General features: G+C 40.6%; 1 protein-coding gene across 3 annotated transcripts in view; it reads right to left on the bottom strand.

The window, feature by feature from the left end:
* Positions 1–25,999, bottom strand: part of Sec23b (SEC23 homolog B, COPII coat complex component) — a 41,279-nt gene that overhangs the window by 1,602 nt on the left and 13,678 nt on the right. For all 3 annotated transcript variants that reach the window (XM_042666442.1, XM_042666443.1, XM_042666441.1), the window contains exons 5-18: positions 25,354–25,590; positions 24,781–24,866; positions 22,151–22,295; positions 21,651–21,809; positions 21,239–21,354; positions 18,461–18,584; positions 16,885–16,965; positions 14,503–14,592; positions 13,430–13,536; positions 11,274–11,427; positions 9,404–9,481; positions 6,259–6,420; positions 4,303–4,389; positions 192–347 (exon numbers count right to left, since the gene is read on the bottom strand). In XM_042666442.1, coding sequence (XP_042522376.1) covers positions 192–347; positions 4,303–4,389; positions 6,259–6,420; positions 9,404–9,481; positions 11,274–11,427; positions 13,430–13,536; positions 14,503–14,592; positions 16,885–16,965; positions 18,461–18,584; positions 21,239–21,354; positions 21,651–21,809; positions 22,151–22,295; positions 24,781–24,866; positions 25,354–25,590 — 1,782 coding nt within the window. The remainder of the gene's footprint in view (positions 1–191; positions 348–4,302; positions 4,390–6,258; positions 6,421–9,403; positions 9,482–11,273; positions 11,428–13,429; positions 13,537–14,502; positions 14,593–16,884; positions 16,966–18,460; positions 18,585–21,238; positions 21,355–21,650; positions 21,810–22,150; positions 22,296–24,780; positions 24,867–25,353; positions 25,591–25,999) is intronic.

The raw sequence follows: 25,999 nt of genomic DNA, 5'->3' as shown, positions 1-25,999 counted from the left end.
GTTAATCCTATACCTTGATGTCAGCATCTTCATGTACAAAGAAGTCAGCTGGCAATGTAACTCAGTGGTAGAGAGCTTGCCTAGCAAATCCCATGTTCAGTTCCCAGAATGGCAAGACAAAGAAGCCATACTTGGATTTATAGCCATAAAAATAGATCATGAAATGTTTGGCTGAAACTCAGCTCACCCACCTGACTGCCACCATGCTCTGTGTTGATGTAACGCGGCATGGGGAAGCGTGCCTGTAGAATTTCTTGAGCATCATCTAGTGGTGCCTGCAGTAGGTGCTTGAAGTTTTCATACTCAGGCATGTCCTGATATCCAGCTTTCTGCCACTGGGCTATAGTCTACACCAAAGCAAACACAACTGCTGTTGAAAGACCAAAGGCCCCTTCATCAATGCTTCTGACATTCTTCTACCATCACCACACCACCATCTAGAACTGGTTTCCAGTGAGAAACTTTTATGTCACAAAAGAGAAATTTCAGTCAGAAACCAGCAGCTCCCACCCATAATACTAACTACTTAGGAGGCTCGGAACTGAGGATCACAGTTCAAAGCTGTCCCAGGCAGGAAAATCCATAAAACTTCATCTCCGCCGGGCGCTGGTGGCTCACGCCTATTATAGGCTAGGATTACCCTAGCTACTCAGGAGGCTGAGATCTGAGGATCGCGGTTCAAAGCCAGCCCCGGCAGGAGAGACCGTGAGACTCCTATCTCCAATAAACCACCAGAAAACCGGAAGTGGCGCTGTAGCTCAAGTGGTAGAGCACTCGCCTTGAGCTGAAGAGCTGAGGGACAGCGCCCAGGCCCAGAGTTCAAGCCCCACGACCGACAAAAAAACAAACAAACAAAACTTCATCTCCATTTAATCACCAAAAGCTAGAAATGGAATTGTGGCTCAAGTGGTAGAACACCAGCCTTGAGCAAAGAAGCTCCGGGACAGCGCCTAGGGCCTGAGTTCAAGCTCCACACTCACAATCCCCCACCCCTACAAACACACACACACACACACACACACACACACACACACACACACCCTTGAGCAAAGAAGCTCCGGGACAGCGCCTAGGGCCTGAGTTCAAGCTCCACACTCACAACCCCCCACCCCTACACACACCCACACACACCCACACCCACACCCACACACACACACACACACACACACACACACACACACACACGAGAAAGGGGGTGGGTGGGGATTTTCAAGAGAAGCAAAGCAGGGCTGCCCAGTAGTAGGCAAAAAGAGTACATCCAGGGCTGGGAAGGTGGCTCAGTGGTAGAGCGCTTGCCTTGCATGCATGAGGCCCTGAGTTCGATTCCTCAGCACCACATAAGCAAAAAGAAAAAAGCAGGAAGTGGCGCTGTGGCTCAAGTGGTAGAGTGCTAGCCTTGAGCTGAAGAGCTGAGGGACAGCGCCCAGGCCCAGAGTTTAGGCCTCACGACTGGACCCAAAAAAAAAAAGAGTACATCTAAGGGGAACAGTTACACAATTCTCCCAGAGCTCCAGTCATCAGTCAAATAACTACACAAAACAACTAGCTAGCAAAGCCTGTGGACTGGGTAAACCAAGCCATTCTTCAATTTCTTTTTTTTTTTTTGTCAGACGTGGGGCTTGAACTCTGGGCCTGAGCGCTGTCCCTCAGCTCATCAGCTCAAGGCTAGCACTCTACCACTTGAGGCACAGCGCCACTCACTCTCGTGGAGATTCCTGCCCATGCTGGCTTTGATCTGTCATCCTCAGATCTCAGCCTCCTGAGTAGCTAGGATTACAGGTGTGAGCCACCATCACCCATCCTTCATTTCCTTTCTACTGTTTGGCTCAATCTAGTGTCTTATTTCACACCTAGAAGGAAAACTATCTGCAGGCTGTCCATTCCCTTTTCACATCCCCTCCTCCAATCATGCAGACTGCATGTATCTGACCTATCTTGTTGTTTGCTCCTCCTGGGCCCTGAGTTGGGACACTCTTGGCAGTGAAGGTAATGCTATAATAAAATCTGTCAAGGAGCTGGGAATGAGGCTTAGTGGTAGAATGCTTGCCTAGCAAGCATGAAGCCCTCAGTTTGATTCTTCAGTACTACATAAAGAGAAAAAGCTGGGAGTGGTGCTATAGCTCAAGTGGTAGCTTCAAGGAAGGAAGGAAGGAAGTAGAGTGGTAGAGTGCTAGCTCTGAGCAAAAGAAGCTCAGGGACACACTCCCTGAGTTCTAGCCCCAGAAATGACAAAAAAAAGAAAAAGAAAGAAAAGAAAACAGAGAAAGTGTCAACTAGGCAATGAGAATACAACATAATAAACTATGAAAAATAGGGGTATTTTGTGTCCCCAATGGGGCAAAATACGTTCATTCTTCTTCTAATATTTCTTGGCAAATGGTTAGAGAAATTTAACTTTTACCATGAGAAATCACAAAATGTAAGTAAACTGAAATGCTTTCTCATGCCATTTAGCGGTTACTAAAAAAGAAAACAATGGAGCTGGGCACTGGTGGCTCACACCTGTAATGCTAGCTACCCAGGAGGCTGATATCTGAGGAGCTCAGTTCAAAGCCAGCTTGGGCTGGAAAGTCCGTGAGACTCTTACATCCAATTAACTACCAGAAAACAGAAAGTAGAGCTATGGCTCAAAGTGGTAGAGTATTAGCCTTAAGCAAAAAAAAAAAAAAAATACACAGGAATAGCACTCAGCTTGAGTTCAAGTCCCACAACCAACCAAAAGAAAAATTTCCCTCATCTCTATACAACACATTAATAATGACCCTAAAATTATATTTTAAAAAAATTTCCCCAAAACTGATGCAAGTAATCAGAGAAGCCACTTCCTTTTTGAGGGCATTTAGTCCATTTCTATGAGAAATGGACTGTTCCTTGAAAAACATCCACAACCAACCCAGAGATCCACAGTTCCATGTAATGTTTGCTATGCCAGGTTATATCATCAAAGAAAAACTGCAGCCCAAACCTAACTTATATAATTCTGAAAGGAGAGTATTTACTTTCCTTCTTTTGACTGTAATTCTCTATTACAGTAGTTCATTTTCTTTATTTTTACACACAAAAAAGTATACTGGGAAAAAAAGCATACTGAGAAAGAATAAATTGGTGTTGCCTATTTTGGAAATAAATAACATTGATTTAAAAAAAAAAATCACCTGACTACATTTGTTCCCCCTTCCCCCCTACCTGCACCTTCCCTCTGTCCCTGTCCCAAAAGACTAACAACAACAGAAAAAATCACCTGAGATTTGTTTACAGCAAAGCCTGTTAAATTTCTACAATATACAAATATAGGGGTCTAAAAGCTTTTACTGAACAGAAAAAAGCCACTATATTCATTTTATTTTTTAATTTTATTTTTTAATTATCTTTAAGTAGTTGTACAAAGGGGTTTCAATTCAACATGTCAGTTTGTGAGTAAAATACATCTTGATCAATGTCGCCCCCTTTCATCATTCTCTCCCTGTTATACTCATTTTAGTAAACTGGGTTTCCTGAGTCCTAGTTCTTGTTTTAAATGTCATCTAAAAACCTACATTGCCAGGTACTGGTGGTTCACACCTGTAATCCTCGCTTCTCAGAAGGCTGAGATTTGCCAAGCGCTGGTGGTTCATGCCTATAATCCTAGCTATTCAGGAGGTTGAGATCTGAGAATCATAGTTCAAAGCCTGCCTGGGCAGGAAAGTCTGTGAGACTCTTCTCTCCAAATCTCCAATAAATGGCCAGAAAACTGGAAGTGGCACTGTGGCTCAAGTGGTAGAGTGCTAGCCTTGAGCTGAGGAGCTGAGGGGCAGTGCCCAGGCCAAGTTCAGGCCCCACCACCAACAAAAAACCAAACCAAAACAAAAAATGTAACCCATGAATGACCCCCCCCCCCCAAAAAAAAAAAAAGAAGGCTGAAATCTGAGGATCACAGTCCCAAGCCAGCTCAGGCAGGAATGTCTGTAAAACTCTTATCTTCAATTAATCACCAAAAAGCCAAAGTTGAGCTGTGCCTCAAGAAGTAGAGTGCCTGGCTGGGAAGTTAGCTCAAGTGGTAGAGTGCTAACCTTGAGCTGAAGAGCTGAGGAGTCAGTGCCCAGGCTCAGCGTTCAGGCCCCACCACCACCAACAACAACAAATAAAGAAGTAGAGTGCCTAGGCTTGCACAAAAAAAACCTCAGGAACAGTACCTAGATCCTAAGTTCAAGCTCCAGGACAGGTACAAAAACACAAAAATAAACAATCAAACAAAAAAAAAATTATTAAATAACAAGAAAACCAAAACAGTAGTTAGGAAAGTAACTAATAATACCATCTTACCTCACCAAGATAGATGACAATTTGGAAGAAAGTATCCATCAGCAAAATTCTGTCAGCCAGAATGCTGCTGCTGTCCAGGAGCACAGGCTAAAGGAAAAGGAAGAGCTATGTTGGTCTTTCTTCTCCCCACATGGCAACCACTCCAGTCTCACACCCAATCCCACACCCAATGATGTTCACAAATGTTTCTGGCATAGGACTCCATCATCACACATTCCCACTCTTTGCTCCCCAGCTCAGTGGTTCTAAATCTCTTCTGTACAGGAGAAACAGGCTCAAAGTAATCCCTCACCAATTGCAAAGAGGAAGTAAGTAACTTGTGATCTAGGAACCAGAAGTAATTGGAACATTCTGTTTTATGCTAGAAATCCATTGAATCAAGACTATCTTTCTCTCAACATGTGGTTGTAATAAATGGGAGAACTTAGAGCATTTAGTACAATTTTTCAATGACTTTTATTTCAAAAATAAAAGTAACTCATACTCATTTAAGAAAGCCTTAAACCCTAGCATAACAAATATTAATATTTTAAATCATAATTATTTGGATTATTTCTATATGGTTCATTATTTTTTATTTATTCATTCATTGTTTGTTTATTCTTGTGCCAGTATTGGGGATTAAACTCAGGGCCTCACTTTCTCACTTGGCTTTTTCACTCAAGGCTTGTACTTACTCTACTACTTGAGCTAGAGCTCTAGGTCTGGTTTTTCACTGGTTAATTGAAGATAAGAGTGTCATAGATTTGTCTGCCTATGCAGGCTTGAAACTTTGACTCCTTAGTAGCTAAGATTATAGAAGTGAGTCACCCACACCAATAGTTCTTTATTTATGCTTCTAAAAAGCATAATTTACAAAAGATTTTCTTTCCTTCTCACACTAGTTTAACGATCATAAATGGCTTTATTTGCAAACCAGGCAACATTCTATTCTATAAAACAGAATAAGCATTCCTTTCAATAAGTTTCTATTTTGTTTTCATGTAATGTCAATATAAGGACATATATTACATAAATTGACTATATCTTAGATTAGTTATTTACTTTGTGTGAAGAAAGAGAAAATAGACTACTGTAATAAAGAATTAGATAGTGACCTAAATAGTCAATAGAATAAATCTATATGTAGACTTATAGTAGTCCATTTTCTACCTCTTTGCACAAAGCTTTTTCTTTTTGTTTTTTTGGGTTTTTTTGGTCCAGTCGTGGGGCCTGAACTCTGGTCCTGGGCGCTGTCCCTCAGGTCTTCAGCTCAAGGCTAGCGCTCATACCACTTAAGCCACAGCGCCACTTCTGGCTTTTTTTCTTTTTGCTTATGTGGTGCTGAGGAATTGAACCCAGGGCCTCAGGCATGCAAAGCAAGTGCTCTACCACTGAGCCACCTTCCCAGCCCAAGCTTTTTCTTTAAATACTATACTAGACATGGAATTATTGCTTAGGTAATATAAGCTCAAAAAAAAAAGCAAAGTACTCTAATATTTAAAAGGTTTTTTTACATTTATTACTTTCTCAAAGAATACCTTTCTATGTCCTTTGACCTTTCCCTATAATTTTTAATACTCAGAAACAATGTTAAATAATTCTCAAAGACTTTTCTTTTCTCTTTTAAACAGTTTTGCCTTAGAAGTATATTTGTAAGAAAAACATACATACTAGATGATTGTAATTATTAGAAAAGCATACACATATTGCCATAAGCCAGTGGCTCACACCTGTAATCCTAGCTATTTAGGCAGCTGAGATCTGAGGCTCTCAGTTGGAAGCCAACCAGGCAGAAAAGTCCATGAGACACATCTCCAAACAGACACCAAGAAGCCATAAGTGGAGCTGTGGCTCAAGTGGTACATCACTAACCTTGAACAAAAAAAGCTTAGGAACAGCACCCAAGCCCTGAATTCAAAACTAGAACTGCCACCAAAAAAAAAAAAAAAAAAAAGCAGATACACACAGCCTTACCTCTGGGGGTCCATGGAAGGAGTAGGAGTAAAGAATGGGCTGGATCATGATGAGAGACTGTGTCAGGTCCTGACGGGCAAAGTGGTGTCGATAATAGGAAGACTCATCGGGACTGTTGTTAAAGACTTGAAGAAATGGAGACCTTCTTAGATGGAACATGAACTGCGTTGACAAAAAAGAAAAAGACAAATGCATATAGCTGTATCTTTGGATATATTAGAGAGTAGATCCCAACCCTTTTAGATCCCCAAAACAGTATAGAGCCCAGACAGAGGAAAAGAAGCCTCTGGCCTCACAGAGACAGAAAGCAGAAGCTGGCACAGGAACTGGTGGAAGAAGGAAATGGAGAATTGTTAATTCAATAAGTGCAGAAATTCAGTATAGCAAGATGAAATTTCTGCACACACAACAAGATAAAATTTCTGCCGCACAACAACATAAATGTACTTAATATTATATAATTATACACCTAAAAGATTAAAGGTAGTGAATTCTGTGTTGTGCTTTTTACCACTTTAAAATTTTTATAGAACTTAAAAACAACAAATAAAGAACTTCACAGCCGGGCGCCGGTGGCTCACACCTGTAATCCTAGCTACTCAGAAGGCTGAGATCTGAGAATCATGGTTCAAAGACAGCCCAGGCAGGAAAATCTGTGAGATCCAAATCTCCAATTAATCACAGAAAAAGTAGTGCTATAGCTCAAGTGGTAGAGTGGTAGCCTTGAGCAAAAGGAGCTTACGGACAGCTCCCAGGCCCAGAGTTCAAGGCCCAGTACTGGCCCAAAAAAAAAGGCGGGGGGAATCCTCTTTAAAATATGAAATTTACAGATATGGTAAAGCTCTCATATGAAAGGAGAAAAGCAAAGAAACATTTATTTCCAGAATCCCTGGACGGGGCTATAGAAAGAGAACATCTATTCTCAAAGGAATTAAATCAATAGAAAAAAGAAGTACACTTAGGGCTTTTTTTTGGGTCCGGTCGTGGAGCCTGAACTCTGGGCCTGGGAGCTGTTCCTCAGCTCTTCAGCTCAAGGCTAGCGCTCTACCCCTTGAGCCACAGCGCCACTTCCGGCTTTTTCCTTTTTGCTTATGTGATGCTGAGGAATCGAACCCAGGGCCTCATGCATGCAAGGCAAGCACTCTACCACTGAGCCACCTTCCTAGCACCACACAGGGCTTTGAGTTATAAGCCACAGTATAAAAAAAATGCACTTTTGGGGTAGGGAAGAGAAACCAACAGGAGACTTCCCAAGGACTGAGAATATACCAGAAAGGCCAGAAGACTGAGGCAAAAGACTCGGACACAGGCTGGTAGGTTGGAGTGAGGTAAGAATAGGGAATAGAACAATAGGTTACACTAGAAAGATATGTTCATTACCCTACAGATTACAAAAGGTGGGGTAGACTTTTAGCTGACTCTAAGGAATGAGAAATGAACTGCCTTGAGAACTATAAGCATCCTAAAACTCCAACTATTAAGTCATATGTTCCTAAATAATCAGGGATGATATTCAACACATTCTATATACAATGCACAAAGTGTATGTCAAGAATTAAATAATCTGTCCAATAAGCCCATGTAAAAGGTTCTTTTCTCGGTTTATAGATGAGGAAGTGAAGTACAAAGAGGTAAGCAACTTGTCCAAAGTCACCCTACTTTTGAGCTGTAGAGATGGACACTAATCCAGGACATCTATAGCTACAGAGACTAGACTTTTGACCTCTACCCTAGAATGCCTTGTCAGAAAAAAATCTTAGACTCCATCTCATCTGGTGGCTTCCCAACTGTGCTCTTTAGGCTTGGCCAATCCTGGGTCCTTCTAGGAATGGGGACTCTGGTGGGACTCAATGGGTGAGTGTTATGTGGGCACTACCAGAGCAGCACCAATTTTGTCTGCTTTGCACACTGTCTTTTGAGGGACGGTCCTTTGGAATAAAGAATTTGGGGCTGGAGGCCGGTGGCTCATGCCTGTAATCCTTGCTACTAGGAGGCTGAGATCTGAGGATCATGGTTCAAAGCCAGCCCCAACAGGAAAGTCTGAGACTCTTATCTCCAATAAACTACTGGAATACCAGAAGTGGCACTGTGGCTCAAGTGGTAGAGCACTTGCCTTGAGCTGAAGAGCTGAGGACAACCCAGGCCTGGAGTTCAAGCCCCATGATGGGAAAAAAAAGAAAAAAGAAAGAAATTTGGAAATGAGAGCAATCTGGATGCGACATCTGCCACCCACTGATCACCAAGATTGATTTGGCTAATCTGGCTGAATAGGCGGATGTCTTCTTCTTCCTTGCTCACTGATCCATGTGCAGCCCTCCTGAAACTGTGTACTTGGTGGAAGAGAACAACTTTCCCCAATATTGAAGGATTGGTCTTTAAAGGTATATGAGTAGCTGTGTTCCCCTGCTAGAACTTCCAAACAAGCTTAAAGAATGTTATGGCTGGGTGGGAAGGTGGCTCAGTTGTAGAGTGCTTGCCTTGCATGCATGAGGTCCTGGGTTCGATGCCCCAACACCACATAAGCACAAAGAAAAAAGCCAGAAGTGGCGCTGTGGCTCAAGTGGTAGAGCACTAGCTTTGAGCTGAAGAGCTGAGGGACAGCACCCAGGCCCAGAGTTCAGGCCCCACAACCGGACCCAAAAAAAAAAAAAAAAAAAAGAATGTTATGGCTTTACAGAGATTGCACAGTGCTTGATTATTTTTTGTCAGTCTTGGGGCTTGAACTCTAGGCTTGGGCACTATCCCTACACTCTTCAGCTCAAGGCTAATACTCTACCATTTGAGCCACAGAGCCATCTCCATTTTTCTGGTGGTTAATTGGAGATGAGTCTCATGGACTTTCCTGCCTGGGCTGGCTTTGAATTGTGATCTTCAGATCTCAGCCTCCTGAGTAGCTAGGATTATAGGCGTGTGCCACCAACACCCAGCAGTGCTAGATATGGAATACTTGACTAAACTCATAAAATCCTCCTAACCACCCATATTTCCTCATTAACAGATGAGGCTATACGATCAGAAAATAAACTTTATCAACGATAGCCTGTATCTCAAAGCGTAAAAAGTCTCCACTGTATCCCAAAAACAAAGTTTATTTCTATTACAATGTATTCTTCTATATTTATTTTTTAAAACATGTATTCCTTACCTGAGGGTATAGAGAAAAGGAATCCGATAACCTAAAAGACGTAGGGTCATCTTTGTTATACTGTCCAAACTTCTGACACTGTTAAAAATATAAAGAAAAAAGAAAAGAAAAGAAAATCTAAGTTAGTGTCACCTGGATTAAGAGCTATATTGTAATCTTACTGCTTCTTCCTATGAGTTTGAGAATAACATTCTCAGACAGCAAAGACATACATAAATCACCAGGAGTTCCTGTTAAAATACAAGACTAGGAGCGTGGCTCTGTGGCAGAGCATGCATTTAGTATGGTCAAGGCCTTAACTTCAATCTCTAGTATTAAAAAAAAAAGCGGACCTAGGAAGCTGGAAATTAATATTATTAATAAATAATAATAATAAAGGAAAATGTGCTTTCATCCACTCCCAAGGTTTTCTTCACCCATTTTCTCCCTCCTTCATCAGTCTTAAGAGTTACCCATACTTTAAATAAGAGTCATTACTAAAGCTGGGTACCAGTGGCTCAGGTCTATAATCTTAGCAACTCAGAAAGTTGAGATCTGAGGATCTCCATTCTAAGCCAACCTGGGCAGGAAAGTCTGTGAAACCCTTATCTCCAATTAACCAGCTAAAAGTAAAAAAATGGAGTTCTGTCCCAAGTGGAAGAACACTAGCACTGAGTGAAAAAGCTAAGGGACAATAACTAGGCCAGGCCTTGAGATTAAGAAAAGAAAAAAAAAGTTAACACTAACTTTTCCATTTTGGATTTGAAAGTCTTTTTCTATGGTTTTAATCAGTTCTTCTGTCAACATACTTGCTAATTACACAGCTTCTGTTCCCTCTGCTACCAATCTTTCAGCTCCCTTGAGCCTGCAAAAATCTTTTTTTTTTTTTTTTTTGGGGGGGGGGTCCTGAACTCTGGGCCTGGGCACTGTCCCTCAGCTCTTCAGCTCAAGACTAGCGCTCTACTACTTGAGTCACAGCACCACTTCTGGCTTTTTTCTTCTTGCTTATGTGGTGCTGAGGAATCGAACCCAGGGCCTCATGCATGCAAGGCAAGCGCTCTACCACTGAGCCACCTTCCCAGCCCCCTTAAATCTTTTTCTCTTTTCTTTTCTTTTTGTGTTCATTGTGGGGCTTGAACTCTGGGTCTGGACCCTGTCCCTGAGCTCTTCAGCTCAAGGCAAGCATTCTACCACTTGGGCCACAGTGCCATTTCTGGTTTTCTGTGGTTACTTGGAGATAAGTCTCATGGACTTTCCTGCCTGGGCTGGCTTTGAACCGTGATTCTCAGATCTCAGCCTCCTGCGTAGCTAGGATTACAGGTGTGAGTCACTGGCTCCCAACTCTTTCATCTTTAACAATGGTCTTTTCTCCCAGGACTCTCCCTTCTAGGGGGATGTTAAACATGAACACATGCCTATGCTACAACCCTGCTTGAGAATCACACTTAAGTCTAACCTCTCCCAAAAGACACATTGTAATGCTTCTTGCTTCCTCTCTCCTGCTTGGATCTGGCCTGATACATGAGGCATCTCTCACTATGCATGGATCCCAATTTCTAAAACACCTCCTAGATGCCGGGAAAAAATATAGGACTGTAACATTCACAAAATCACTAACATAACTCAATTGTTACCAAATACCAAAATACCAAAGCACCAAATAGTCCATACATTTTGTTTCTTTCTAACTATGATGTCAGCTCTTGAATAAATGCGCACTTAACATTTGTTTGATACACTCTCAGAATGTCCAGTGTTTGGCAGAAGGTAAACAACTGATAAATACTTGCTAACTGACTATATAAAACAATAGGTTTAATTGACAATTTTTTTTTTCTCAAAAGTACAGCAGAGACCAACATTGAACCCAATGCTATTATTCTCAACTTACCAGTCTGATGAGTTGTCGGTCCAACCACCGGAGCACATCAGGCCCCTCCTCTGACTCTGCCCGGAACACACCTAGCCGTGCCATCAAGACTGCAGCAGCCTCTTGATCAAACGCAGCTTCTATATGCCTGAGCTGACTCTGTGCATCTGCCCAACTGACAATTCCAGAGTTAGTGCCAGGCATACGTTCAGAAGTGACTACAAGGCCAGATCTCCACTTTGATAAACATAAATCTTATTTCTTTGTGAAGACAAAGAAATTTTATTTCTTTGTACTGTACTTATACTAAGGACACCTGGCATACATTTTTAATTATCCATGGTGACATCTGAAGACTCTCAGCTCAAAAGAAAAATGATAAAGGACAATTTCTCTACATCTACAAGATACAAAAGCAGAAACTCAAGAGACAAGCCTGAATATAATGTTCCTCCTTCTATGTCAAATTTCAAATTTACAAAATGACTTCCCAGAATTACCTGATAGACCAAGAATAAATACATACAACAAACATGATTATTATCTCCAGAATACATAAAGAATATCTGTAAATCAATGAACAAGTAAAATAAATAAGCTTTACAAAAACAAACAGAAGCTATCACAGAAAAAGTCTGTATGGTATAAACATGAAAAAGTACTCAACTCATTGCCCATGTAATTGTAACCCCTCATTACAGTATTTTCACAATAAATTAAAAAAAAGAAAAGAAAAAATACTCAACTCAATGATAACATGGGGAAAGACAAATGGAAGTGAAATACTGATCTACACTGACATGTCAAAGAATAATAATGTTGATTGTTAATAAGGTGGTAGTACTCTTCTTACAGTACTGGGGAAGAGTACAAATAAAAAAGTAGTTGTGCCAGGCGCTGGTAACTCATGCCTGTAATCCTAGCTACTCGGGAGGCTGAGATCTGAGGATCCTGGTTCAAAGCCAGCCCAAGCAATTAACCACCAATTAACCACCAGAAAACCAGAAGTTTTCTGTGGCTCAAGGAGTAGAATGCTTGGCTTGAGTGGAATTGCTCAGGGACAGTGCCCAGGCCCAGAGTTCAAGCCCCATAACCGACCAAAAAGAAAAAAAAAGAATGTTGTTGTGTAGTATCCAAAATTTAATTTCTAGAAAATAGCTAAAATGAGACTAGAGCTGTAGCTGAGTGGCAGAAGGCATACTATTGCATGCAAAAGGTCCTGGGTTTGATCTTTGGTGCCACAAAGAGAGAGAGAGAGAGAGAGAGAGAGAGAGAGAGAGAGAGAGAGAGAGAGAGAGAGAAAGAGAAAAGGAAGAGAAAAACAGAAAAAGAGAAAAGAAACAGAAATACCTCTGTGTATAAAGACCTAAAAATATGTAGCACTGTTATAAGGGCTTACAATCTTCTTTAACAGAGAAGTGATATATCCATGCAAACTATGAATTACTATGTAACCACTAAAATGAATAATATAACTGGGCACTAGTGGTTCAAGCCTGTAATCCTAGCTACTCAGGAGGCTGATATCTAAGGATCAAAGATGAACACCACTCTAGGCAGGGAAGTCCATAAATTCTTATCACCAATCAAAAATGGTCAAAGTGAAGGTATGGCTCCAGTAGTAAGAGCTCAAGCCTCGAGCAAAAAAAAGTCAAGGACAGCAACCAGACCCTGAGTTCAAGCCTCAATATTAGCACCAAAAAACAAAACAAAAACAAACAAAAAAATAGAAAAAAGGTATAATACTTTCAAACATCCACATATGACTCGGAATATATAATAAATATAAATGCTGTGCAAACAGTTGCTACACTATATTGTTTAAAGAAAATGGATAAGAAAAAATGTCTATATGCTCAGTACAGATAAGCTTTTAAAACATATTACCCATTCAAAGTTGATTAACTCCCTAAATGGAGAAACCACAGATACAGAAGATCTTCTGAATTTACATTCTACTTTAATGGTTTATGTATGTAATAAATGTGATAATAAGAAATAATATTCATCGAGCTATATCTTACTGAAAGGTATTCCTCTAAGACAAAGGCTTAAACAATCAAGTTGGATTGGTGAGAACCATCCAATAAAACCAGAAAAACCACCTCAAAGATGGTCAAACATCTTTTCATAGGAAAACTTTCAGTATTTCAAGACGAAGAAAATGAGTTACTTACTTGCGGGCAATGGTGGTCACTCGAATGCGTTTCTGGGTGCTGGAATGTTGATACTGAGTGACAAACTGAATGGCTCCTCTGCCTCCCTGAGGGATTGGGGCATTGTGCTGCAGAGTGAGAGGCCACATACATGGTTACTGTCATAGGCATGATCCAAACATAGTTACAGAGCCTACGAGGCTTTTCTAAACACTTTTAGGGATAAGATGCTTGAAGCATTTTAAACCACACATTAAGGAGGTTCATAACTCCACTGTATATAACTTTTACCTAAAAGAAAAGAGGGGGAAGAAAAGAAAGAAGAAGCAGATTTACTTATAAACTTCTGGGGTGGGAAGTATAGCCTCAATGGTAAGAGCACCTATTTAGCAAAAATGAGGTCTTGTGTTCAATGTCTAGTGAGGAAAAACCTGAACTCCAATTATCGATGAATGCTGGAATGTTTAGGGATGAAATACACTGATGACTGCAAGTTGCTCTGAAATGCATCAAAAATAAGTTGGACCAATAAACAAAGGACAAAGTAGCTACAGTAAAATGTTAATTTTTGTGGGTTTATAGGTATTCACTATATCATTATTTAAATTTTGTATTTTGGAATTTTTCTTAACAAAGTATTAGGGAAAGGAATGGGAAGGTGGCTCAGTGGTAGAGCGCTTGCCTTACATGCCTGAGGCCCTGGGTTTGATTCCTCAGCACCACATAAGCAAAAAGAAAAAAAAAGCCGGAAGTGGCACTGAGGCTCAAGTGGTAAAGCACTAGCCTTGAGTTGAAGAGCTGAGGGACAGCGCCCAGGCCCAGAGTTCAGGCCCCACGACCAGACCCAAAAAAAAACAAAGTATTAGGGAAAGATTTGGCACATTCAAAAAATTCAATATTATAATGGCTGGTAAAAGTAATAATTTCAATCTAAAGCCCACTAACCCCTAGAAGAAATAAAAAAGACCATGCCAGACTAGCATCATGCCTGATCCAATAGTAGCAAGTTATGAAGTAAGTAGCTAGAGAATACTGGTCTGTAAATAACAGACAGAACACTGTAACATGAAGACAGGTGAAGAAATCTAGCATACCTGATTGACAACTTCAAAGTAGATGCCAAGGGTAGATGTGGGGTCTAGGCCACAGATTTTCCACTGACTTGTGCCACCAACACCAAGTTCCTAGGGTTGGAAAGAGGAATGTAAATATACAAACAATCAAAACTCAAATCCTGTGATTAACTATCTATGAAAAGTACTGATTGAGCAGGGCAAGCCCTTAAATTTATCTCTTTCTAAATAAAAATTGGAAATATTTTTTACTGAGAAACAGAGCACCAAACAGCATAACATTTTCAATACTTTAAATTTGTCGTATTTGTATTATGAATTATTTTCATTACAACATATATACATGAAATGGTATATAACAATGGTATATAATGGTATATAATTCAACAAAGAATCAAGCAAGTCAGGTAGGGAAGAAATACAGTAAGAAGAATAGTTACCTGCTTAGTTTGAAAGTTTTATGAATTTCTTATTATTATTAGAACAAGAAATACTGTGATAGAGCCTGATACAATGACACATATCTCTAATCCTAGTACTCAGGAGGCTAAGGCAGGATCCTGCTATGTTGCTCCTGCTGATCAGAAACTCTTGGGCTTAAGTGATCCTCCCATCTTAACTTCCCAAGTATCTGGAACTAATGGCATATGTCACTATGCCTGGCTTTGAAATACTAATTTCTAATTCAACATTTTCATGTAAAAGCTACACATAAATTCTCAGTGAGAATGGAGGAGAATGTAATAGCATGAGGCTCCTTTTTCAATGATTTGTTGAATGGCACACAGAGACAAAATACAAGGTTCACTTAAATGTGAATTTGAGTATTATTTTATAGAAAAGACGTTTTAAAAAAAAGACCTAGAGGGCTGGGAAGGTGGCTCAGTGGTAGAGTGCTTGCCTTGCATGCATGAAGCCCTGGGTTCAATTCCTCAGCACCACATAAGCAGAAAAAAAAAAAAGCCAGAAGTGGCGCTGTGGCTCAAGTGGTAGAGTGCTAGCCTTGAGCTGAAGAGCTGAGGGACAGCGCCCAGGCCCAGAGTTCAGGCCCCACGACCAGACCAAAAAAACAAACAAACAAACAAAAAAAAAGACCTAGAATCTCCAACTGAAATTACTAGAGTTTTAAAACATATACTGTCTTCATAGAGGTGCTGGCCACTACACATTACAACAGATCCCAAGCACATCTGTGCTTACCAAGTAAAGTGCTTATGCATTAGGAGAGTCATCCATGCCACTCTGAATCCACCTGCACTGCACAGTTCATTCTCACAAAGACAAAAATGAAGATGTGAAAGATGACATCTCCCATAGGCCTCTCCAGTGATCTAGGCACTGTTTAATTCTACCTTGTTTAGTTCTCCTAATATTGTTGGAAAATAGGTACTTTGTTATCCTCACTTGCCAAGTATAACATTAAATCATTCAGCCATTAAGTTCTTTAGCCAGGCCACACAGATGCCAAGTGGTAGACTTGTGCCCTGCATCTACACTGTCTGTACAGTCCACTTACCTAGTGAGGAAGACAATGAGGGAAGGACCTGACTGTATAACTACCACTAGACCACTTGGGAGAACTCATTAGACAAAACTGTGGACCCCTTGGCAGATATAGCATAATTGGAGGGCGTGGGTCACCAGCAAAGCCCACCATCCCAAGTTATGACCGAACTTTGTTCTCATAAACTCATCATGTGGGGGCTGGGAAGGTGGCTCAGTGGTAGAGCGCTTGCCTTGCATGCTCGAGGCCCTGGATTCGATTCCTCAGCAACACATAAGCAAAAAAAGAAAAAAGCCAGAAGTGGTGCTGTGGCTCAAGTGGTAGAGCGCTAGCCTTGAGCTGAAGAGCTGAGGGACAGCGCCCAGGCCCAGAGTTCAGGCCCCACGACCGGACCCAAAAAATAAAAAAATAAAATAAAAATAAATTCACTATGTGATACCAGAGAACACAGATGTCTGCATCTGTATTTCATCTGTTGCTCAACCAACTCTGGGTGTGGTCCCTGTTATATTAGGTTCATTAGCTAAAGTGAGACAAGTTGTCACCTCAACGGTTACCAAACACAAAAGATTTATTCTAAAATATTTTGTTGAATGTTTGTGGCACAGTGGTATAGCAAATCATGTACAGGTTATCGAGTAAAGAGTAACTGGGATACAGCTTTTCCATGTTATCTCTTTCTCTGAGAAAGATTTCAACATACTGTCTCTGTCTTTCTGGTCCTTCAGACAGATACATAGAGAGGACAGATGATGCCTATGCCTCAGATTTGTGGTCATCAGTGAAGGCTATCCCATCCCCGCTCACTGGATACACCTAACAGCTGATACACTATAAGGTCAGTGACTCCTCTTATAAGCTTAACTATACAGCAGTGAAGATGATGGAATTTTCCTTACATTTTCTGATACACATGGTCCTTTTACATTCAGAGATACACAGGGACCAATGGCTCCTGCAACCTTCAATTCCCGTGAAGTCTAAAACAAATTACAAAAGAGTATAAAGTTAAAAATGACTGGGGAGGAAAGGGATGGTAGGGGAAAAACAAAGGAGGAAATAACAATGCTGGATAGGAAATGTACTCATTACCTTACTCATGTAACTGTAACCCCTCTGTACAGCATCTTTACAATAAATAACGTATTTTTTTTAAAGTTAAAAATGACTGACCAGGTACCAATGGCTCACACCTTGTAACCCCAACTACTCAGGAGGCTGAGATCTAAGGATCGTGGTTTAAAACTAGCTGGCACAGGAAATTCCATGAGATTCGTATCTCCAACAAAGTACTTCAAAAATAAAGCTGGAAGTGTCTCTGTGGTTCAAGTGGTAAAGTGCTAGCCTTGAGCAAAAGAAGCTCAGGGACAGCGGCCCAGGCCCAGAGTTCAAGTACCAGGACTAGAAAAAACAACAACAACAACACTGAGAGCTACCCTGCTCTCAAGAGTCACAATAAAAAACGTCAAGGAAAATCTTTTAATGTTATTCTAACAAAAGAAAAACCCCACATTGATTACAGCATCCAACTACTCACCCATCCTATATATTGACTAAAATGTTAGTGAAATCTATCCTTCAAAGCTGCAGCAAGGACTGGGAATGTGGCTTAGTGGTAGAGTGCTTGCCTAGTATGCATGAAGCCCAAGGTTCGATTCCTCAGTACCACATACACAGAAAAAGCTGGAAGGGGCACTGTGGCTCAAGTGGTAGAGCACTAACCTTGAGCAAAAGAAGCTCAGGGACTGTGCCCAGACCCTGATTCCAAGGCCCAGGACTAGCACCAAAACAAAAACAAAAAACAAAATTTAATTTATGAACCCCAACATAATGACAAGACCAACAGATTTTCAAATCTAAATTCACTTCAACAAAATGCACTCGTCTTCATCTTAAAAAAAAATTAATTTAAGAATGTTGTTTAACAGTTAGCTTCACCTCTAATTCTCCAATTATCATTTCTAATGCTCCTTTTTTAATGTTTTCTCAATGACTTAGAGTCCACCATCAGGGACTGAGTTTCTGCACAGACAAAACCAAAATGCACAATGCTATCTACTTCAGAACATTCTGGTTAGTCTTCAGACAGGAGTAAACATAAACACAGATGATCAGTGTGGTGACCCACACTGATGATAGATGCTGGCCTGTGTGTGGCTTCCTGTAAAGACACAATAGTGCATCTAACAAATTCCCCCATCACCCTTTCTCAACTTCTGTCTGTCCTAAAGCAGAGTGGAGCAGGGCCTGCAGGGGAACCACCAGCTTCTTGTGTAGAATGTTAATAAATATACAAGCTATCCTTGAAAAGTAAAGGGACAAGGTAAATAGTACACTCCATGATAGCCTTCTGTTGGTATCCTTTTAAAAACTGGCCTTTAGGTGCCTGTGTGCAAGAGGCTAAGACTATAAGTACAAAATGAGAAAGGAAAGCAAAACAACATTAATTCCATTCATGTTTTAAGTGTATCACACCTTTACTTCCAAAGTAGCACCAAATGCCATGCGGAAATCTCCATTAAAATCTTTACTAAAAATTCTTTGGAATGTCTGCTTAAAGAGAGAAGTGTTGAAAGAATCTCCCATCACCATGTGGCCTCTAAAAAAAAAAAAAAAAGGATGTTAGGATGACCACAAGCCCATTCATATGCTCCCTCAGTATATAAACAAGAAAAAAAAAAAACCTGAAAATATACTATCACTACTAACTTAAATGGAAAACAGCATGTTTAGTTTATAAATTTTCCACACACTAAACAAAGATAATATAAATAACCGCTTCATATTTTTATGACTACACTAATTACACAAAGCTACAGAGGTTAAAATCTCATAGAATTACACATGTTCACATGTAAAGAAGGAGAAAAAAGCCAAGTGTCATTGGCTCAGGCCTGTAATCCTTACCATCTCAGGAAGCTGAGATATGAGGATAAAGGTTCAGAGCCAGACCAGGCAAAAAAATCCATTAAATCCCTAACTCCAAATAACCACCAAAAAGGTGGAAGTAGATCTGTGGCTCAAGTGGTACAGTGCCAGGCTTAAGTAAAAAAGCTAAGTGAGATAGCATAGGCCCCAGCACCAAAAAAAAAAAAGGTGGCAAACTCTTATAAAGGTATAATTTACTAAAGTGGGCCAATTCCAACTTTCTAATGTTAACACTATACTATATTTGTGTAAGAAGAGTATGAATGAACCTATCTGCATTCTTATCTCATTGGCAATTTCTACAAATCTCTATTTCTGACCAAAAAAAATGGATAAAAAAAATGCAGAGTATGTTGACACATGCATATAAGCACAGCAACTCAGTAGGTCAGTAGATTGAATTGTGAGTTTGAGAATAATTACTCTATATAGAAAGATCCTGACCCCCCCTCAAAAATAAGTACTCTTCAATCAATAAACTCATCAGTTTAAATTTGTCAATGTAACATTCTGATACACATATACATGAACATGTGCTACTGTGGGTATGGCACACATATATATAAATATACATATGTCTACTGTAGAAATGACTGCTTGTTGCTGGCAAGGAAAAAATCCCCAACATTTGGGATTATAACGGTGACCTCTGGGTTTGTATGAAGAAAGAGGAACGAAGTTTTAGTTGATTTTCCCTCTAAATGACCAGCCATGTACTGAGAAAACATCTCCAGATCCCAAACAAGCTCATCTTAAGTTCTCATACAAACTTCTTTATCTTTTTTTTTTAGTCATACTGAAATATTTGTGGAACAGAATGACTTGACCTAAATGTTACATATGTCTAGAGTCAAATATATACCAATAAGACTGATGGAAATAATGGCTCCTCTCCATAGAAACCACACACACACACACACACACACACACACACACACACACACACACACACACACACACACACACACACACACACAAAATGACACATAATCTCCAGGCACTCACAAATACTCTAAAGTTTCTCAAAGAATGCTCCAAATCCAGAACTCCTATGGGGCCCTGGCAGTAGTCCCTCTTATTTAGTGTACCTCATTAATATGAGTGCTAGTAGAGACTCTAATTCCATCAAGCACATTGGTTGCTCCCCAGCATATCTTCAAGAAACTCAGGCCTACCTTCCACCCCCTCTATGAGGACAAGTAATATCAGCTAGTCATAAGCCCAGTTCAGGGTTCTATGCTTGTGCTTGTGCTTCTGAAACTATTCCTTCCATGTATGTAAATTACTGGGACTTTGTGCAATTGTAGGTTTTGATTCAGTAGGTTAAAAGGCTGCATTTCCAATGAGCTCAGAGGTGAGGCTAATCCTAAATGGGATTCAAGCACTACTCCCTGTTAGAATCACTGGAGGAACTTTAAAAATGTCTGACACCTACTCTAGGCATGGTACACAGAACTATAATCCAGCACTTCAGGGGGTTAGGCAAGAGAATCACCAAGTTTGAGATCAGTCTTGGGTATATAAAGAAACCTTGTCTCAAAAAAGAAAAACAAAACACAAATAACAACAACAAAAAGCCTGGACCAAATGTTAAATTAAACCAGAATTTCTGAGACAAGACTCAAAGCACAAGTTTTACAGTTCTTGGTTAGCTTGGCTTTAGATCAGAGCCTGACATCCATATTTCTTACTCTTTCACAGGTATCTGATTCTCCTAGACAGCTGCATACCAGAGCTTCTGACTCCGGTCTGGGACAAGACCAGAGAAGAATATTCCTAATCAGTTCCCCTGAACTTCTAAGACTCCTGCTAGGCTCCCTTGCATGCTGAGAACCACAGTTTTACATTTGGACTTGTGGGTACAATACAAAGTTAGGCTCTGGGTCAGTGCTTGCTATAGGCTGACATGACACTTAGTGTTAATCACAAAGTATGGTCACTCCACCAAGCCAAGTTTTTTCTAATTGCTCTGACACTCAGACTCTACCTTCTTCCCTTATCTCAAGGAAGTACTTTGCTAAAAGCGAAGTACTCCATGTTTGTTTTTTCTTTTTTGGCCTTGTCTGCATACAAGCTTCTGAGAAGGAAATAAAGTTTGTCTGCATACAAGCTTCTGAGAAGGAAATAAAGTTACTTGACATAACTTGTTTGCACCAACACTTGAAACCTCCTGTTCATCACTGCTTCTTCCTCCAAGAGACCCACATACTCTCCCCAGGCAGTCAATGAAAGCTCCTAGGTTGACCCTGCCAACTCTTAGGAATCTATCACTCATTTCTTTCCTTGAAATAACTCAGATTTCCCAAGTGTTCACTGTCAACATACCCAGTAAGATTTGGACAACACTTCATCTCCAAAAGTCCAGTTTGATCAAGGGCACAGGCATAAATATCAATGCAGTGACCATTTGCAGCAGTTCTATTAGCAAGCATCTCATAGTGCTGTGAAGAGAAAAAAAAAAACTATCTTTAGGAAACAGTAACTTTATTCTCAAAGTATGCTTTAACATACCAAAGGAAGCAATCAAATAAAGAAATATGGAGATTATATTCTTTAAAATATCCAACAAATTAGGAATTTAGCTATCAATTCCCAAACCTTTTACTGCCTCAGGGGCAATAATTCAATAGTATTATAGAAGACTCAATCTTCAAGAGCATATGGCCTCAACAAAGTAGCTTCTACTCCAGAGAATTCTAAAACTGGCACTGGATAGCTCATATCCAGGAGTACCTACTTTGGTTGCCTTTTTCATGAACCGTGCATTGTCTTTCTCAATGTCATGCCAGGAACGAATAGGAATCTTTAATTCATCTCCAACCACCATGCCAGGTCCCTGGGTTGGGGGCCCTCCAGTAAATAGCATGATTCTGGCTCCTGTGTTTGGGAAAGTGCCCTGAAACAATAAATAGCATTTTAGAAGAACAAAGCCCCATCCCTTAGGGCAGTTTCCATTTCGGGATAAATATACTCCAAATATGAATTCTCTTGTACTTCCAGCTCCTTTTTATCTGCTTACTACTAACGATATTGCAGAATACAGATAATATAAAAAGCAGCACATATTCTCTCCCTCTGTGAGAAAAAGTGGGAAGTGTGTGTGCTTCCTACTGCTTTAACTTTCCTGATACAAGTCAGCTGACTTATGCCACAAAAGAGTTCCAAACAGAGGCAAGAAATAAAATTTCTAAGAACAAGTCTGTAAAATCTGAGAGATCCCTGTAAATTACAAATTACCTCCAACAAGCCAACAGCAATGGACAAGGCAACACCAGTGGATCGCAAAGGCCTCTTCCCCTGAGTTACTGGCCATGGGTCCCTCTGCAGCTCCCCAAGAAGATCAGTGAGGTTCATGTCAATCTTGTGAACAGGCTGCAAAAATCTGCATGATTTTAAATAGACATATCAATCATGGTTTAATAAAGTACCGCAGTCTTCAACCCCGTGTGCCGCATAGCTAACTACTCTTCAGATAATTATTCCAAATAGAAAAAGCCTGCAGCGTTTTTTTCTAAATTACCTCTAAGTATAAACATTAAGAAATTCAAAATACTGGGCTGGGAAGGTAGCTCAGTGGTAGAGTGCTTGCCTTGCAAGCCGGAGGCCCTGGGTTTGGTTCCTCAGCACCACATAAGCAAAAAGAAAAAAGCCGGAAGTGGCGCTGTGGCTTGAGTGGTAGAGTGCTAGCCTTGAGCTGAAGAGCTGAGGGACAGCACCCAGGCTCAGAGTTCAAGCCCCACAACCGGACCCAAAAAAAAAAAAAAAAAAAGAAATTCAAAATACTTTTATTGAAGCATAGATTTTAAAACTTAATACTTAGTGACTTTTAAATGCAGCATGAGAGAAAATCAAGTTGAAAAAAAACCAAATCATCAGGCAACAATGGCTCACGCCTATAATCCTACCTGCCCAGGAAGCTGAGATCAGAGGATCTCAGTTCACAGCCAGCCCAAGGGGGAAACTGTGAGACTCTTTAATTAACCACCAAAAAAGGCTGGAAGTGAGGCTATGTCTTGAGTGATAAAACACTAGAGCCTTGAGCAAAAAAGCTCAGGGATAGTACCTAGACCCTGAGTTCAAACCCCAAAACTAGCACACCAGTGATCCTAAGGTCATGCCTATAATATGAACCCCAGTTCACCTAAGTCCATTTATATGGACAATCTTCCCTTCTTTTCTTTTTTCCTTCCTTCTTTCCTTTTTTCCTTCCTTCCTTCCTTCCTTGTTTCTTTTCTTTCTTCCCAATCCTGGGGTTTGAACTCTGGGCATTGGCACTGCCTCTGAGCTTCTTTTGCTCAAAGTTAGCACTCTACCACTTGAGCCACAGCACCACTTCCAGCTTTTTCTGTGTATGTGGTACTGAAGAATCAAACCTAAGGCTTCTTGAATGCTAAGCAAGCACTCTACCACTAGGCCACATTCCTGGCTCTCTTCATCTTTCTTCATCTTTCTTTTTTTTTTTTTTTTTTTGGGGGGGGGGGGGGGCGGGGTTGGTCATGGAGCTTGAACTCTGGACCTGGCACTGTTCCTGAGCTCTTCAGTTCAAGGCTAGCACTTTATCACTTGAGCCACAGAACCACTTATGATTTTCTGAGTGGTTTGTTGGAGATAAGAGTTTCACGGATGTTCCTGCCCAGGCTGTCTTTGAACCAGGATCCTCAGACCTCAGTCTCCTGAATAGCTAGGATTACAGGTGTGAGCCACTGGTGCCCAGCTTTCATCTTTCTTAAACTTCAGTTTGTATGACTCTTGATCCTTGGCAATAATAAAGAAACATCTGGTTTTGGGCTGGGAAGGTGGCTCAGTAGTAGAATGCTTGCCTTGCATGCCTGAGGCTCTGAGTTTGATTCCTCAGCACTACATAAGCAAAAAGAAAAAAGCCGGAAGTGGCGCTGTGGCTCAAGTGGTAGAGCGCTAGCCTGGAGCTGAAGAGCTGAAGGACAGCACCCAGGCCCAGAGTTCAGGCTCCACGACCGGACCAAAAAAAAAAAAAAGAAAAGAAACATCTGGTTTCTTACCAGAGTAAGAGACTACGCTCAGCATATCAAAGGATACATTTTACTGAGACTTCTATAAGCCTAGCATGGTGCAGCCCTGGGCATTCAATGTGTTGAATGCAGCAGTGAGTATCTGCTCAGAGGTCTACTTGAGGGTATTCCAAAGAGGTTTGTTCAGTTTTTCCGGTTTTACTTAAGGATCAAGAAGCCAGGTATGTGTTCAATCAAGAGGAAGGGAATGATTGAGTACAATAGTCTTCAAACCTATTAGATGAAAGTATGAACTGAGTTATTTCATTCCTGTAATCCTAGTATGCAGAAGGCTAGGATTACACGATTGCTAGTTTATGGACAGTTCTAAGATACAAAGACTATCTCCAAAAAGCACAAAAAACAACCAAAAAAAATCTTATTCACAAACATGTTCATTTCTTTTTTTCCATTAATAATAAGAAACCAGAGTTCTAAATGAACTAAGCAACCCAAAGACAGCGATGGGAAGGGAGGAATGAGAAAGAAAGGGGAACAGTTAAGCAAAAGGAAAGAAATGTAAATATCACCTGATGTGGAAAAAAATAATTGTATTGTCAAAGCTCATAGAATTCACACTTTATAGACCATGATAACAACAATTTGCCTTGTGAAGGTTAAGTATCTACTTAAGTAGGTTAAGAAGGTTAAGTATCTACTTAAGTATCACTATTCCACAACACTGTGAAATATGTGAAATTTATGTAATCACCTAATCTCAATTTAAAAAAAAAAGAAAAGGAAGAAATAAACCAGAGTTCTAATACTTTCTTCTCTTACTCCCAAGGGCTGAGCTACAGCCCACTATAGCACATACAATACTATTTGTCAGTATCTCACCTGCTGAAAACAAAAGGGTGTTCCTGAGGTTGAGCTGGTCTTGCTTGCTGTATAGGCATAGCTGGTTTGGTGAGGCCAAGCATATCCTAAAAAAATAGAAAGATTCATTTCCCATAACACTAAAATTTAATGACTGGAAATATTTTTTTGACTGGTCCTGGGACTTGAACTCAAGAGCCTCGGCACTGTCCCTGGGCCTCTTTGTGCTCAAGTCTAGTGCTCTACAACTTGAGCCATAGCACCACTTCTGGCTTTTTCTGAGTAGTTTATTGGAGATAAGAGTTTCACAGACTCTCCTGCCTGGGCTGGCTTTGAACTGCAATCCTCAGATCTCAGCCTCCTGAGTAGCTAGGATTACAGGTATGAGCCAGTGGCACCCAGCTTGGATTTTTGTTTTGTTTTTTTTTTTTGTTTTGTTTTTTGTCAGTCATGGGGCTTGAACTCTGGGTCTGGACGCTGTCCCTCAGCTCTTCTGCTCAAAGTGAGCACTCTACCACTTGAGCCACAGTGCCACTACTGGAATTTTTAAGAAATGTCTTTGCTCCTGCTTCTTTCTGTGCAATAGATACAAACCTGAATTTGCTTTGCAGTTAAATCCTTGGTTCCTCGGAAGACGTAACTTTTGGAGATTCCTTCACAGCTTAGTTCATGAACCTGCACCATTCTCCCAAAAGTGATGAGACCCACCAGAGCATCTGGAGGAAGGAGACTCAGGGACATCTGCAAAGACTCTTTGAGGGCTTGAAGGTCATCTTCCTCCAGGCATGTGTCAACCACGTAGAGAAATATCAGAGGGGACCGAGCACCACGCTTTAGACAAAAATAAAATAACATAATGATCAGTATACAATTTTCAAAGCAAGTTAGGTATGAAAATAATAAGTCTCTATCTACATTTCCTAGGGGATAAGATCTATATAAATTTCTACTTGCTTCCTTAAATGACTATTAAAAGAATCAGAACCTGCCAACTCTTCAAATCCAACAACATATTCAACTATTTTGGATATACACATTGTGCCAGGTATTGTTCCAGATCTCAGGATACATCAGTGAACAGAACAAAGATTCCTGCCTTCACCAATAAGCAAACTTTCTAAGGAAGGTTGGGGGGCAGCAACAGCCATAGGTGGAGACAGGGAGCAGGATCAAGCATTAAAGTGGGATCCAGGAGAAAGAGAATTCCAGCTTGAGGAAAAGCTAAGGCAAAGGCCCTCAA

Source organism: Dipodomys spectabilis, unplaced genomic scaffold (assembly GCF_019054845.1).
Source record: "Dipodomys spectabilis isolate Male_0828 unplaced genomic scaffold, ASM1905484v1 ptg000365l, whole genome shotgun sequence".
In the NCBI taxonomy this organism is placed as follows: domain Eukaryota; kingdom Metazoa; phylum Chordata; class Mammalia; order Rodentia; family Heteromyidae; genus Dipodomys; species Dipodomys spectabilis.
The sequence above is the reverse complement of the archived record's forward strand: the minus strand, read 5'-3'. Positions and strand labels throughout refer to the sequence as shown.